This window comes from Myotis davidii, unplaced genomic scaffold, assembly GCF_000327345.1.
Source record: "Myotis davidii unplaced genomic scaffold, ASM32734v1 scaffold147, whole genome shotgun sequence".
NCBI classification, from domain to species: Eukaryota; Metazoa; Chordata; class Mammalia; order Chiroptera; family Vespertilionidae; genus Myotis; species Myotis davidii.
The window spans coordinates 8110255-8125464 of NW_006383010.1; the positions used below are offsets into that span (position 1 = coordinate 8110255).

General features: G+C 37.5%; 1 protein-coding gene across 2 annotated transcripts in view; it reads left to right on the forward strand.

Annotated features, from left to right (window-relative positions):
- The window catches only part of LAMA2 (laminin subunit alpha 2), a 491338-nt gene that overhangs the window by 339170 nt on the left and 136958 nt on the right, over positions 1–15210 (forward strand). For both annotated transcript variants that reach the window (XM_015557822.1, XM_015557823.1), the window contains exons 32-34: positions 101–294; positions 11355–11497; positions 14787–14885. In XM_015557822.1, the coding sequence (XP_015413308.1) occupies positions 101–294; positions 11355–11497; positions 14787–14885 (436 nt within the window). The remainder of the gene's footprint in view (positions 1–100; positions 295–11354; positions 11498–14786; positions 14886–15210) is intronic.

The window sequence follows — 15210 nt, forward strand, 5'->3', positions numbered from 1 at the left end:
TCTTGCCATCAGTTTTGTTTCATTGAAAACAACACGCACAACAGCAATTTAGAGACATGAAATCATTAATCCCCTTTACTTTGTCACCGTTTCAATCCAGGTGTGCCCCCGGCTATACTGGCAGCCCAAGTAGCCCCGGAGGCTCCTGCCAAGAATGTGAGTGTGACCCCCATGGCTCGATGCCTGTCCCCTGTGATCCTGTCACGGGGCTCTGCACGTGCCGACCTGGAGCCACGGGGCCGAAGTGTGATGGCTGCGAGCACTGGCATGCACGAGAGGGCACGGAGTGCATCTGTACGTATACTAACTTAGCTGTTAGGGCTGGCTCCGTTTCTGTCTCATTTCCAGTGAGAGACTTTTTTTTTTTTTTGCAATAGCTAGTGCTTCATTCTTCCTGACACTGTCTGTAAGCCTTCTGCTGTTTGCCTGCTTTTTACTCCATCCTGCTGAGCCAAGGCCAGCTGGGAAGAGCCTCCGCATGCTTTAGTCAGTTCTTTGAAGACCTGCAACAACGTTTCTGGAGGCAGATTTTACTATTATTTTGTCCACCTCAGAGTTGGCATTGTCTTTGTGATTAAAGATCTGAATTTATTAAATCTTCCTGGTTTTATAATTGGCTGGACAAACACTTTTAGCCTTGAATTACAACGGACTTTTCCTTTCCGAGCTTTCACAGAAATCCAGGGGCTTACTGCTTCGTAACTTCCTCTTGCACTGCAGAACCTGGAAGCATTGGCCGTGAACTTGAGTGTTTTTATTCTCGTGTACAATAAATGAAGAGCAGTTGGCTCGCTCTTTCTCTTATTTTTTTTTCCATCTGCTTCTGGATTCAGTAACGCTGTATTGAAAGTACATCAAATATCAATAGCTATATAATTATTGGATCTTCTACAAATTCTAATCTAAAATAGGTCGCATAAATTCAGAGAGGGACTGTTATGTTACAGTATTCTTTTCCTTGAAGGAGTTTACATTAGCGGTCTTAATTCTTTCTAACAAAGAGAAATATAAAATATTTCAGCAGTTAGCTATTTTAATGTATTTATGCATGCTAATATTTCTAGTTTTAACATATGTGTGTCTAACTCTTAATGGCATCTTAATTAGAATTTTTGTGCTCTAGTTTTGTAAGCAATACCTCAAAAACTAAGGATGGCTTTAACAATACGCGTACAAGTAGAGGCTGGATGTGTTTGGGAATATAGATTTTAAAATTATTTTTCTATGTATTTCAAACATCTTTAATGAAAATATATTACATTTAAAATAAAATAAATGTCAAGTTTTTTGGGAGAGATTAAATGTAATAGACATTTACATTATTATATTCAGTTCATGATATATTTTCTCAAGTATAATTGTATATTTTAAAGATAATTTAAGTGGACTTCCAACATAATCCAGCTAGTTTAATATTGTTTCCAAGTTAAGTTAACGTAGATTTATTTAATTAGATAATTGATTATCTCCTAATGTAAACACTAAACAGTCTTTTAATTTGAAATCATCAATTTTACTAATTATCCAGAAGTAAACTTAAAAGAAAATGATCACATTCAATGTGAAGCACAAAAAATTACATAACACATATTAAAAATCTGTGAGCGATAAAATAATGGGATTATTTTCTGAACATTTCTTTTAAAGGGAGTTGTCATTCTGCCCATCAATAGCAATGGCTCTAAGTTCTTATTCTGTTGATGATCAGTATTTTATAAACATTTAAATAAATTTACAGTAAAAAAAAAACTCAACTCAATTTCCCCCCCATCACATCTGTCGATTTTAAATCTCCCAGTGGCCCATATGAAAATAATAAAGTGCCAACCTTCCAATTATGAAGTTATACCAGCCTGATAATGTTCATTTGCACTATTTTTGTCCCATAGGACAATGTATTTCCAACTGCTATACATGACATTCAATTCAGTTGCTATGTCCAGAAAAGTTTTAATATTCTTCTGGAGGGTGTTTTAAATATCTAGATACCTTTTCTAAAGTCTTTACAAGTATTTCACAAATAAATACAATATTTCTCTTATATTTATAAAATACTTATAAAAATATTTTCACTGTATAAATGATGTATAGATTTTCCTTATTCTGCTCTTAAATAGTGATTTCCATTTATTTCTAGGAACGTGTTATCTTTACCCCTGCATTAGCTTAACTATAGGCAATGCTACATAGAGTATCTTCAAATATTTTTTTCTCCTCTTATACAATTTCTCCTATTGTGGAAAAAAATGCCATGATTCTAATATGTTGGCCTTTCCCAGATCTCAGTTATGGTTCTAGTTTTGAAATGAGATAATAAAACAAGACACAAGTGAGGACATAACTCTGATTTATCCTCAGTTCTCTTCGTAATACTTTTTAATACCTTTCTCTATCCATTAGCTAGATTAGAGCAAGACACCAAAGAATGGATTCACCTCGCACATTTTACCTGCAGGGCCTGTTTTGCAGCATGTGATTGATTATAGAGGAATTTTCTGAGGCCCAGGGGTGGGAGAGGATGGAGGTAGCCTGGCTCAGACAAGGAAATATTTTTCTAATAAGAGAAATGTCTTCTGAGAGAAGCTGGTTCTGAGCTTAGAGCCCGTGTTACCTCAATGAAGAATAAAGATAAAATGGACTAAAAAGTGAAAAATTTAAATATATATATATATAATGTCAATATGGTAGTGATAACAAAACCTTATTCATCAGATATTAAGTGAAGTCCTACCTTCCAGGCAGGTGAAAAGATACAATAGCTGGTGCTCACATTCCCTTCAATGCCTTCCGTTGTTTTCTAAAAGGAATAATTTGAAAGAGCTCTATAGTGTGAACATCCTTATGCATGTTGGTGATTTCTGAATAGATATTATTCAACTTCCTGAGTCAGGACTTCTTCCTAGTAAGTTAGGTTAATATTAATCCAATCCCCTCTTTCAACTCTGATTCATAATTTACATATCATTTTCTAAAATGAGGACAACTGCCTGCCTCTCTGAAATTGGAAAATGAGCACGCTATTATTTACTTAATACTAAAGTTTTATATTGTGAAACACAAAACTTGGCTTTGTTCATGTCCAATTTTCTGCAGACTAGTAATTAACACAGAACTCACAAGATGTTTAAAATAGGTTATGAGTGGCATAGTAAAATACATTGCTCTCTTGGAGAACAGAAATTAAAATTAGTAGCTGTTGGCAAGATGTTATTCCATAAAGAGTACCTAAAATAGCATTTTATAAATGCCAAATTGGTGCTTTCTATTTTATTCATTGTATATGAAATATTAGGAATATATCAGCTTTTTATGTATAATCATCTCAAATATAATATTTAAGATATCGTTTTGCTTTCCAATGTTGCAAAAGCAATCATGGCGTTTTTTACCTGAAATCTAAGGTAGACCTAGCTAAATGTGGTAATGCACCTATAAAAGCTCTATTTAAAAGCCCTAGCTGATTTGGCTCCATGGATAGAGCGTTGGCCTGAGGACTGAAGGGTCCTGGGTTTGATCCCGGTCAAGGGCATGTACCTTGGTTGCAGGCTCCCGGCCCTGTTCGGGGCCATGTGGGAGGCAACCAATTGATGTGAGAATGTTTCTCTCTCACATTGGTATTTCCCTCTCCCTTCCACTCTCTCTAAAAATCAATGGAAAAAATGTTCTCGGGTGAGGATTAAAAAAACACACAACAAAACAAAACTCTGTAAAATAGCACCTTCCAGCCACTTGGTGAATCCTGAGGTCTGAAGTTTTATCCAAATTTGATACTAATTTGCAGAGACACAGTCAAGATTATTATTATTAATAGCCAGTTGCCACCAGTGATCTTATTACAATAATGCAGGCCCTTATATATTATCATTAACCAGTGCTGCACTCTTATAATAGCAGTTATTGTTCCATATATATATGAGAACAGGAGCAAAATAATGGAATGTGGTTCATCATTTAAAGAAAATGGCATTTCCTATAATAAAAAATGACAAAAAAGATCATCTGATCTCCAGATGCTACTTAGTGAGCTATGCTTTGGACATGTGATCACCTCTGTCCTGGCCCCTAAATGCCAATCTTCCTTTGTCCCCACTTAATCCCCAAGTACTAGTGCCTATTCCAAGGCCACTATGTCTAATCACTTTTGCTACAACTCAAAACCCTGTGTATTGTTCAAATCCAGGCATCAGAGAAGCGATAAAAGCAGCTTCTGTTCACCCTGTTTGTACCTTCTCTGCATCTGTTTTGTCAGTAAAAGATGTTTTAAGTTTCTTATTGTCAACCTCCTTAGTATAGGTCCAGGCTAACAACATTGTAGAAGAGCAAATACTCTGAATCTAGATGATTTTCCTGGTTATTAGCGATTAGACTCAGCGGTTTGTCTAACGCATTGAGAAAGCTGTTCTATTAATGGACTTAAGGAGTTGTGTGATTGAATTGTCATATAGAGGAGGATGATCACAACTTCCTTTATTTTCAGTCAGACTTTACTTTGAAAGTAAACTCCATTTTTTAATATACATGTATATTTTTAAATATATTTTTATTAATTTCAGAGAGGGAGAGGGAGAGAGAGATAGAAACATCAATGATGAGAGAGAATCATTGATCAGCTGCTTCCTGCATGCCCCACACTGGGAATGGAGCCCACAGCAGGGGCATATGCCCTGACCAGGAATTGAACTGTGACCTCCTAGTTCATAGGTCGACACTCAACCACTGAGCCACGCCTGCCAGGCAAGAGTAAACGTCATTTGATTACATTTTTCACTCTGCTAGATGCAAGAAGTTTATTGACCTCACAGAACAATAGAGTTACATGATTTTAAAGTCAGAAGCAATCTTATAAGTAAGATAGTGTGATCATCTCCTTTTCTGATGTGAGGAAACATGCTGTTTGAAGGCTCTAGTTGGCTTGAAGCCTGGCAGGCCATGTAGACATTGTGTGACATGACCTAACGTTTCTGAACCTCATTTAATAATCTATAAAATGGAAATAAAATACATCATGTATGTAAAGTATCTAAACATAATAGATGCTCAAAAATTCTAGACATTATTATCTCATTTGATCATTTTTTTTCAAAAGCATAATATTCTATGCAGCCCATCAGCCTCTGATGAAATGTTTAGGTTAGGCTGAATTTTGATTTTCTATAATTATCTCTAATTCTAGATTCTTCAAGTCACTGAAAACCTCTTTTATGACTGCCTTACATTTCTCACCTCTTCAAGTTTATATTTTTAGATTCCTAAATACCCTGATTATGACTATTTTTCTCATCTTTAAAATGAAGACATTGATAGTACTTCATAAAATTGCTATTAACATTAGATAATGATGACAAGACACAACATATTGTCTTCCATGTAGTGAATATAGAAGCTGCTTCCCCATTATTATAGTATTACCAAAGTTTCTATTTTTCTGAAAACTTACACCATAATAGAACCATATTGAACTTGTTTTTTGTATGTATTTATGTACAGAATATTGTTTAACATAGATATTAAATAATGTTTATATAAAATTAAACCACACAAATTTATATTATACATATATCATAACTTGGTACATGAATAAATTCACCAGCCTCACCTAAAGCTTACAAAATACATTTCTCTCTATTCAAAGAAATAACAATCAGTTTAAAACCAATTTTTTTTTATTTTAGAAGCTGTTTATTTATATATAATAATAAGCTCTACATTCATGCTAATCTAAAGGTTTCTTTTTGAAAGGGAAAAGATAGAAATACAAATCATATTCAAAGAACTATCAATGCCCTTAATGTGGAAGAGTTTAAAATATGAATATTAACACAAATTTTATCTTTTGTTGGAAATGTATATTTACTCATCCCTACTTGATTAGAGCAGACAAATTATGTATATTTGACTAAAATTGGTTAATAGGTTTGGCCTTTTCAAAAGTACTCAGTGCACTCATTTCAGCTTCTTTGGATTGGGTGTAGCATGTGAATTTTTGTGACAGTAAGCCAGTACTTACTATGCATGGGGACTCTGGTAGAAGTGCAGTATTTCGTACTAATTGCTAACAGAAAGATGGGTAATATCAGCAGCATTATTTCCCCCTTCCATGTGCCCAGCTATAACGGTCTGAATTTAGTACTGCATTTGTTAATATTAGATACAAATTTATCCTGACACTTTTATAGGCAAAGTCTCAGAAACATTTAGTCGTGTAAAATATAATCATAGTCTTGAAATATTTGCTTTTGCTCCCATGCATTTTAGGAAGGATCTCACTTTATAAATCTAATTTCTATTGCTCAGGAGGAGAATGGTTTAAAGATGTTTGTTTGGGGGGCGTTAGAGGGTCCTGATTATTAAATGGGTGTTAATTTATGTTGAACAGTTATTGCACCCTTATGAAAATATGCTCTTTTACATAATGTGAATATTCCATGTCTCTCTATCATAGTGAATTAAATGTGGTTTTCATTTGCATCCCATTTCCAGTGTTTGTTGCCAGACATTTCAGACTTTTTGAGGGCAAATAAAAGTAGCTTGTGGTGTAAGTAAAATATTTTGTGTCAGAACAAAGTAGCAAGTCATTATGTAAAGGGCACATTTCTCCATGTGCTTATCTTCTAACTGCACTAGACTTATCCAGAAGCTTTGAAAAAATCCCTGTGGCTGTCATGTTCATAAGTCTTTCTGACCCCTTTGGACAGATGTTAGAATAAGACTTGGAGCATATATAAAACTTACCCTTCACTGATGGAAATGTGCTTGCACTTTGCTCCCCAAAAAGCAAGTGCAGAGACCATAAGACATGGGCTAATAATAGACCTTTGGACACAGAGACATAAAATGGAATCTATGAGTCCTTGAAAGAGCAATTAAATACATTTTCATTTCACAACTGAAGATGAGAAACCAAAACAGATGGGCAGGGGGTAGAATCAATGAGAGAAAAAATTAGCATTCATTATGCCTCTTGGCATTCTCTTTCACCAATTTACTCTATAGTATATTACAGTAAATCAGATCGAGTTCTGCATTACAGTCCCTGATTTCTTCTTGTGTGAAATAAAAACTGAGAAAGCTTTTCCCTGGAAAATTTTGGAACCATCATAAGGAGCCTCTAGCCATACCATGATCAATGAGCTGACTCAATTCCTTCTTTGAAATAGGTAGGTTATAAATTATGATAAATTAGAAAATGAACTAGCAAAAGATTTCTGAAGAACACGGGGCCCTTAAAAGCATGGTGAGATAGTATCAAGCATCTTTCAAGATAATGAAATTGAAAAAAGGGCATTTGCTTACTTACCTCCTGGGAATATCTGCCCAAAATACATTTTCACTAGAAATTAACTGGGACTTTTAAAACAATGATGAACTTGGACTCAGTGGGAAAGGACATTTCACATTCTTCATAACTTTTAATATAACTAGAATTTGTAACTAATACTCCTTTTTAGTTTCTGTTCTGAATTTACACTCTAGATCAGGGGTCCTCAAAACTATGGCCCGCGGGCCACATGCGGCCCGCCGAAAACATTTATCCAGCCCGCCGGGTGTTTTTGCCGCCGCTGTGTGCATAGGAATTTGTTCATAGTTTTTTTTTAAAACTGTAGTCTGGCCCTCCAATGGTCTGAGGGACAGTGAACTGGCCCCCTGTTTAAAAAGTTTGAGGGCCCCTGCTCTAGATCATACATACAAAATTTGGGAAGGGCTATCAATTCTCTACAGTCCCACTCCAAAATCCAATAGCCTAACATAGCACTGTGTATATCCTCAGATTCTATAGCTGGCAATTTGGGTTGGGCTCCATTGGATGGTTCTTCTGTTGTCATGCCTGAGGAGTCCCAGATGGGAGTCCCAGATGGCCTCAGGCACATGACGGGGCCTCAGCTGGAGTGGTTTGGCCTGCCTTTCTCAAGATCAAGCTGCCTCTCTTCCTCAAGGAGGCTAATCTGGGATTGTTGACAAGGCAGCAGGGAGCCAGGAATGTGGGTATAGAAAGTGCAAAGCCCCTTGACGCTGAGGCTCTGGAGTCACACACTGTGAGTCAGAGTGAGTCGTAGAGCCAACCCAGGTTCAGGGGAGGCAAATAGACTCTACCTCTTAGTCGGAGGCGCAGCAAAGACATGGTCATTTTTACTGCTCCCAGAAATGAGCACCGCCTCTATCTGTTCATAACCCTTCTTTGTTGTTTCTTTCTTGATAATGTTTTGTATCTCTTTGCTTCCCCTCCACCCCTGCATTCCAATAACTCTTTTCTGGGTCATAACCGAATCACCTCATGAAGATATTTTAACAGTCACCTCACTGACAGCAGCCGGTCTCTGCCTTTTAATCTCTCTAACCATGTTCTTACCCTGTTCTGTTACTCACACATCTGTGTGATTCCCTATTTCCTACCACTGATCATTGGGTTCTCGCTTTCAGACATTTCCTATTTGGCCTCTCTCTCCCTCCTACTCTCCTTCTCCCTCTCTCAATTCTTTTCTTCTAACTCCTTGGTGGTATGCCCCCAAAATATTGCCTGCTCTTCTTTCACAATGATATTAGTAAAAAGCTATTTATTAATTGTTTACTATATGGAAGACCATTCCCTAGGTCAGTGATGGCGAACCTATGACATGCGTGTCAGAGGTGACACACGAACTCATTTTTTGGTTGATTTTTCTTTGTTAAATGGCATTTAAATATATAAAATAAATATCAAAAATATAAATATTTGTTTTACTATGGTTGCAAATATCAACAAATTTCTATATGTGACATGGCACCAGAGTTAAGTTAGGGTTTTTCAAAATGCTGACACGTGGAGCTCAAAAGGTTCGCCATCACTGCCCTAGGTGCTATGATCAAAGATAATGAAGGTCCCTCCTCTAGTGAGGGAGAAACAATAAATAAAGTAGTAAGATGGCCCCCACACACATGAGTGTTAAGGTAACAAGACAAAAGGAATGCTGTAGGATTGGTGGGGACAGTAATCGCAGAGTCATCACGGCCTTCCCCTCTGAGGAAGTAACTCCTGAGCACTTGACCTAAATACCCAAGAGCCCCGTAGGGGAAGATGGGGGGAGAAGTGTTCTAAGTAGAGGAGGCAGCAGGCAAGATGATGTCTTCCAAATCCTTGCTCCCTCTAGGATTAGAGTGTACACCCCTAAAGTTTGTCGCCTGGTTCAGTAGTTCTAAACACTGGCGCCATGATAGAATCATCTGGAATCTTTAAAAAATGCAGATGCCTGGGCCTTACCACAGACCCATCAAATCAGATTCTCCAAAGGTGAGAAGGGGATTTACCTATTTTATCAATCCTCAGATCACTCTAATGTGCAGCCCAACTTGAGAACCACTGACCTACAGCAGTGCACATACCACATGGGCCTGCTTCTAAAATGCAGATTCTGATGGTGGGTCCAAGATGTTTGTTTGGGGGGCGTTAGAGGGTCCAAGGGTGGGTCCAAGATGATCCATTTGTAATAATTTCCATGGTGATGCCAATACTGCTGACCGGGTTGCTCCTGCAAGTGTGGTGCGTGGATCAGAAGTGTCAGTAGTCACCTGCGAGCTTGTTAGAAAAGTACATTCTCCCTCGGAGAATCAGAAACCAGGTGATTCATTGGCCTTGAGTAAGAAACCCTGAGGTGTGGGCCAGCCTTCCGTGATTTCAGAAGGTCTTTCAGATGATGCCGCGACCCACTTCAGTTTGAGAACCAGACTGTGTCCTGGTATTTAGACCAAGTCAACTTGGCACCTAACTGTGTTCCAGGTTGTGTTTGTATAATTGTTTCATGTAGACAGGTCTGTTGAGGCTTCTCAAGCACTTGCTTTGACCTGAGAGTGTGGAGCCACAGTGCTCTCTTCCTTTCACTCACTTCCCATGCAGAGCAAATTCTCTTTCATTCTGGTTAGAAGAGGAAGAGGTGCAGCCCTCATTCCAGACTCCAGCTCCTGCCTCCAATGCCCCTTGCTTGCAAGGCCCAGGAGCTTGCAAAGTCCCTGCAGGTGATGCTCCACAGATGCAGGTGTCACCTGTAAGGATGTCGTTTATTGAAAGCCCTGCTGGGGCAGTTTAATCCCTAAGAAGAGGTGTCGTAACTCACCTCTAACTGCTGTACTGTAAAAAAAAATCACCCTCTGTACTGCTTCTCTTTGTTTACAAGCTTCCGTTAATGGTTTTCTCTCCATTAGGCAGCTCAGGGGAGTGCTGTTTAGAGAACTAATTGAATTCTTGACAGTTTTGGGCATGATCCAAAGCTGCTCCAAATATCCATATTATCTACTATGTATTTTTCTCTCACCTAACATTTGTGTAGTTTTGAGACTTCTATCTATAGAATATAAGTTAGAAGTTATAATTATTTACATGAATGTAGAATATGAATATGGCAGGTGAGGAGTAAAATAAACTTTTTGAACTATGTTGAAACTGAATATGTATAATTTTAAATTCTCCAGAAGAATCAATATATTTTATTTTTATTTTTATAAATTATACTATTTTAAGAGATTAACTTGATAATGAAGAAGCAATCTATTTTTTCTCTCCACCAACTCTACCACTAGGCTCGTTCCACAATCACCAAATTTGAAGAGTCCCCCTTTCTAATCCTTGAAAACATTATGAGCAGAACATTAGCACTCTTGGTACTTATAATTTTTTCTGTCCCTTAGCAATTATTTATCTACCAGACTGAATTAGGTTAATCATCAAAGTAGATATTTGTGGGGCTGCATCTGATCATGGGCAGTAATGTGCTGAAAGATGAAGAGAAAGGGTTGGCAAAAAAGAAAAGTAAATAGGTAAATAAGTATCATTATGAGGGGGAAATGGAAATTATAAAAATAAAAATTCTTTCTTTTGCATTAAAAAAAACTCTTCTCGATTTATGTCAAGCTAGCAATTTATACAGTTTTTGGATATGTAATACATGAAGCATGTGGAGACCCAATTGCTATAGATACTCCACAGTGAAGTCTAATGTAGTGTCTCATACATTTGCAAGCATTTTTACTCCCTCATTACAGATTTTCTCTAGATTGTTCTTGTGGAAATTTCTGGGGCATTATCATGTTATATTTCAAATCTTACTTCTCCTTTAATGCTTCTGCAATGCACTTGTTTTCCTCAAAATCCATTTGGTTCCTCAGTTTCTATCAGGTTCTGGGCGGCAGGTATGTTTGCTCATTTGTTGTTCTTTTTATCTTTTTTCAACAGTCATTCATTCGAAAGTGTTAATTATCTGAGATGAGTAGCATCATCTTTCACAGAATTATACTTGGGCCATAACATATTTCAGAGCTGAAATCTCGGAACATCTGCCTGTGACACTTCGCAGAAGTAAATCGTCTCCATTCCTTCCCTTTTGCAGTTTGTGGCGATGAATGCACGGGCCTTCTTCTCGGCGACTTGGCTCGTCTGGAGCAGATGGCCACGAGCATCAACCTCACTGGCCCGCTGCCTGCTCCATACAAGATGCTGTACGATCTGGAAAATAGGACCCAGGAACTAAAGGTAGGTTGGAGTGGGAACAGCAAGAGCCGGGAAAAGATGACAGAAGCCGCGATATAATTGGTAAATGTTCTTTCCATTACCTTGAATCGAGGCAAGCAGCTGTTAGGGACATGCAGAAGCTGTCTTAACCAGTGTTTTTCAAACCTGAGAACTAGAATACACAAATTACTGTTAAGGAAAAGAGGTGCATGTTCCCCCAGTGTTTGGCTTAAATTACTTTTATTATGTTTCTTAAATATGTGCAAACATAAAATCAGTTATGAATGCCTTATACTTATAGCTCCATAATACAAAACACACTAAGTCTTACAAACGCCTCAAAAGCCAATAAAATTCAAATTAAAAGCATTAATATAAAATAACAGATAATTTTTACTAAAAGCAAGTTGCTGCAGGCAACAAGATCATGCAGACTGCTTCCACATCAGCACACATCATGCAGTAACCACGGCTCCCTCCCACCTTCCCACAATTTGAACTGGAGAGCCCCTTGCATGGGCTCCTAAAATGGCACTTGGCATCACTTGACAAGTCCGAATGGTTTATGTGCTCAGTCTGCCATATGATTGACCATGCATGCAAATGTAGGCACTGAGGTCAAGTGGTCCTTCATCTCTCAGGTACCCAGCCTGGGTTCCAGAAATCCTTACATTTCAGTTTCATATCAAAATGAAAACATAAGATTAAAACTTTGTGCTAGAGAACAGGTAGACCTTTGAAAGTACTTCAATAAGAACTAATTTGAAAAACACTATTCTAAAACGTCATTAAAACTTTCAGTATTTAATGGAATAGGAGAAATAAAATGTTAAGGAAATTGAGGTTCATCTGATGAAAAAAATGAATGAAAGGGGACTCCATATACACGTTTGGTCAATTATCAGATATTTTTTGAGTACTGCACTTGGTTCCCTGGGGGTTTCATGACTCCTATAATGTTCTCAAGAAGCTTAGAGTCTATGGTTTTAAAAAAATAATTAACCAATATAATGAAACAATTAGCAAAAGTACATAATTAACATGTCCTTAATAAAAATTTAACATACACTAGAGTACAAAGATTGGCAAAATGGGTAAGATTCAGAGTAACCAGGGAATGCATTATTAATGAGAGTGTAATTTATGTTGGAAAATGAAGCATAGACATAATTTTAATAGGCAGAGGAATATTGGTGAGGACTGGAGGGAAAAATGTAAGATTAATTTAGTAGGCACTGACAGAGTCTCTTTTAGGGAATGTGTTTTTCAATTTAGATCATGGCCTTTAAGGTAAATGTTATCCCTGTTTTCCAGAAGAAGGAACCGATAACAATGATAGCAAGAATAACTAACATTTATTGACAAATATCTCTGTAGTAGGCAATTGACCAGACTTGCTGGTCATATTATACATAAATCTTAAAGAAACTCTAAGAAGTAGGAAAGGAGGACTATATCATCTACACTTTTTTCAAGTAGGGAAACTGAGGCCCAGAGAAGTTACATGTGAGACCCAAGGTCACATGGCCAGTAGGCATAGAGCTTGGATTTGAATGGAGGCTGTATTACTTTAGTGAGAAGGAAGCCACCTTTGCAAATTTCAGAGAGAAAATAACTCACTTGGGGGAACTCATTCCACCATAGGTGAGGTCTCTCTGACCCCAGGCCCATACAAACTCTTGCCACCTAATTTGAGAGAGCCACATAAGCAGAGACAGTGTGAATTAGCAAAGCCTGTAAGACAGACATTAGAAGTCAGGCCTACCAATAAAAGATAATGCTTAAGACGAGTGGGGCATGTTGATATAAAGGACAACCTTGAAAGCCAGGCAGAGGGATCTGAGTTTACCTTGGTGGCCCAGTATTCAGGAAATGGGAAGAGTTTTAATAGAGAAGATGCTCACCAGTTATTTTTCTTATACATGGAGTGAATACAAAGAACATTAAACTAGAAAAGCAAATAAATAATTTTTAAAAAATAATACTTAAGCCATGGATGAAGTACTAAAGGGCCCTATGAGGATCTTAATTTGCAGCCATGATCTAAGCCAGGGGATTTAGTTAGCTACTTCCTTAAGGCTGGGTGTTGGTCAAAATGACCTTGATTTTCCTTAAATTCCAATCTTTCTTGATTCTGTGTTTGAGTTCTTCTTCCATAATCCACTTATTATCTGGATACTTGGGATCCCATTTTGATATTTTTAAACCTTAAGCAAGCTATTTACCGCCTTTGTTTGGTTCCTTTAACTGTGTTAATGCTCCCTGGGTTCCAGCCAGAGACTACCCAAAATGCACATTTTATGGTCCAAACCTGGGTTTACTAATTCTTTGCAACAAGGGATACTGCACACCATAGGAAATTTGCGGTATCTCAATAAGAAGGCATTAGAAATAACTTAGTATTATTTAATTATTAGTAGTACTAGGGTTTGTGCCAGGCAATTTGGGGCAGGTTCAAGGAAGTAGGACTGTGCTGGATTGGGGGCTATTAAGAAGTGGGAGTAATCCCATACTTGAGTATTCTAATGAATCTTATCTAGAAGAAGGGAAGAACAAAGGGAGGCTAAAGCTCTGATCAGAAAGGGGGCAGTGGTCACTCACATCAGCCAGCAAGTGGGATTTGGGTACTTCTGTGGTCTGTACAGAGACCACGGTTTTGTCTGTGCTTAGACAAGATTATGGAGTGGTCTTATTTTGTTTCATTCATCACTGTCACAGAGTGCCCCTGTCTAATGCTAGCATCTTATGAGATTGATTATGTTCAATGGGAGAAGAAAATGGCCTTGTTGTGAGAGCCAGGCCAGCTCCTCCAACACTCAGGTCAGGCCAGTTAGTCAGTGGCTGGCCAGTTCCCTTGGTCAAGGACTCCCATCCCCTTTTTAACCTGTAAATGGATTCTTGGTTGATTGAAATGTGAGCTTTAAAAATTCAGCCTTCATCTTGACTCTCCCCTTTACTGGCTATGTGATCTTGTGTAAGTTTTTAACTCTCTTCAAACTACAGTTTCCTCCTACACAAAATGAAATAACACTTACATCATAGAACTGGAATAAGAATTAAGTGAAGGGAACAACAACAAATAAAAAGCCTGAAACATAGTAATTTCTCAGTAAATTACTTCAATTTGTAGTATTTGCCAAAACATTCTACACATATACATGCTCAATTGAAATAGTTTCTTTCTCTTTGCTTCAAAGGTGAGAAGGCTACGTTTTTTGTATATAAAGGGAAATGTACTGTTAAATGTTCAAGCTCATGATCACTGGAAAAGCATTTACTAAAATGTGTAAATGAATGAAATCTTTTTCAGCACTTGCTCTCACCTCAGAGGGCTCCAGAGAGGCTCATTCAGTTGTCAGAGGGCAATCTGAATACACTGGTGACAGAAATGAATGAGCTTCTGACCAGGGTAAGTTGGCAAAATCCTAAATCTTCTTAAAACAGTTAGATCATGTCCATCAAGGAAAATTACTTCAAAGTTCTGAAATGCAAATCTTGTTCTTCTGAATCCCATTTTGGTGCATGACATATATGTACTTTTGAATTGTTACTTTTGTCTCAAGTAAAACCTGAGAACCCAATAGCACACAAAAAGTTGGGATACTTGTGAAGTGTCAAGAGCAATAGCTAAAAATACCAGAGTGGCGGCATTATTTTGAAAACTCTATCTAGTAGATTCCATGGTAAAGTTCTTTTTTTCTTTATCAGTTCTGAATTTCAAAAGCACTGTCTTT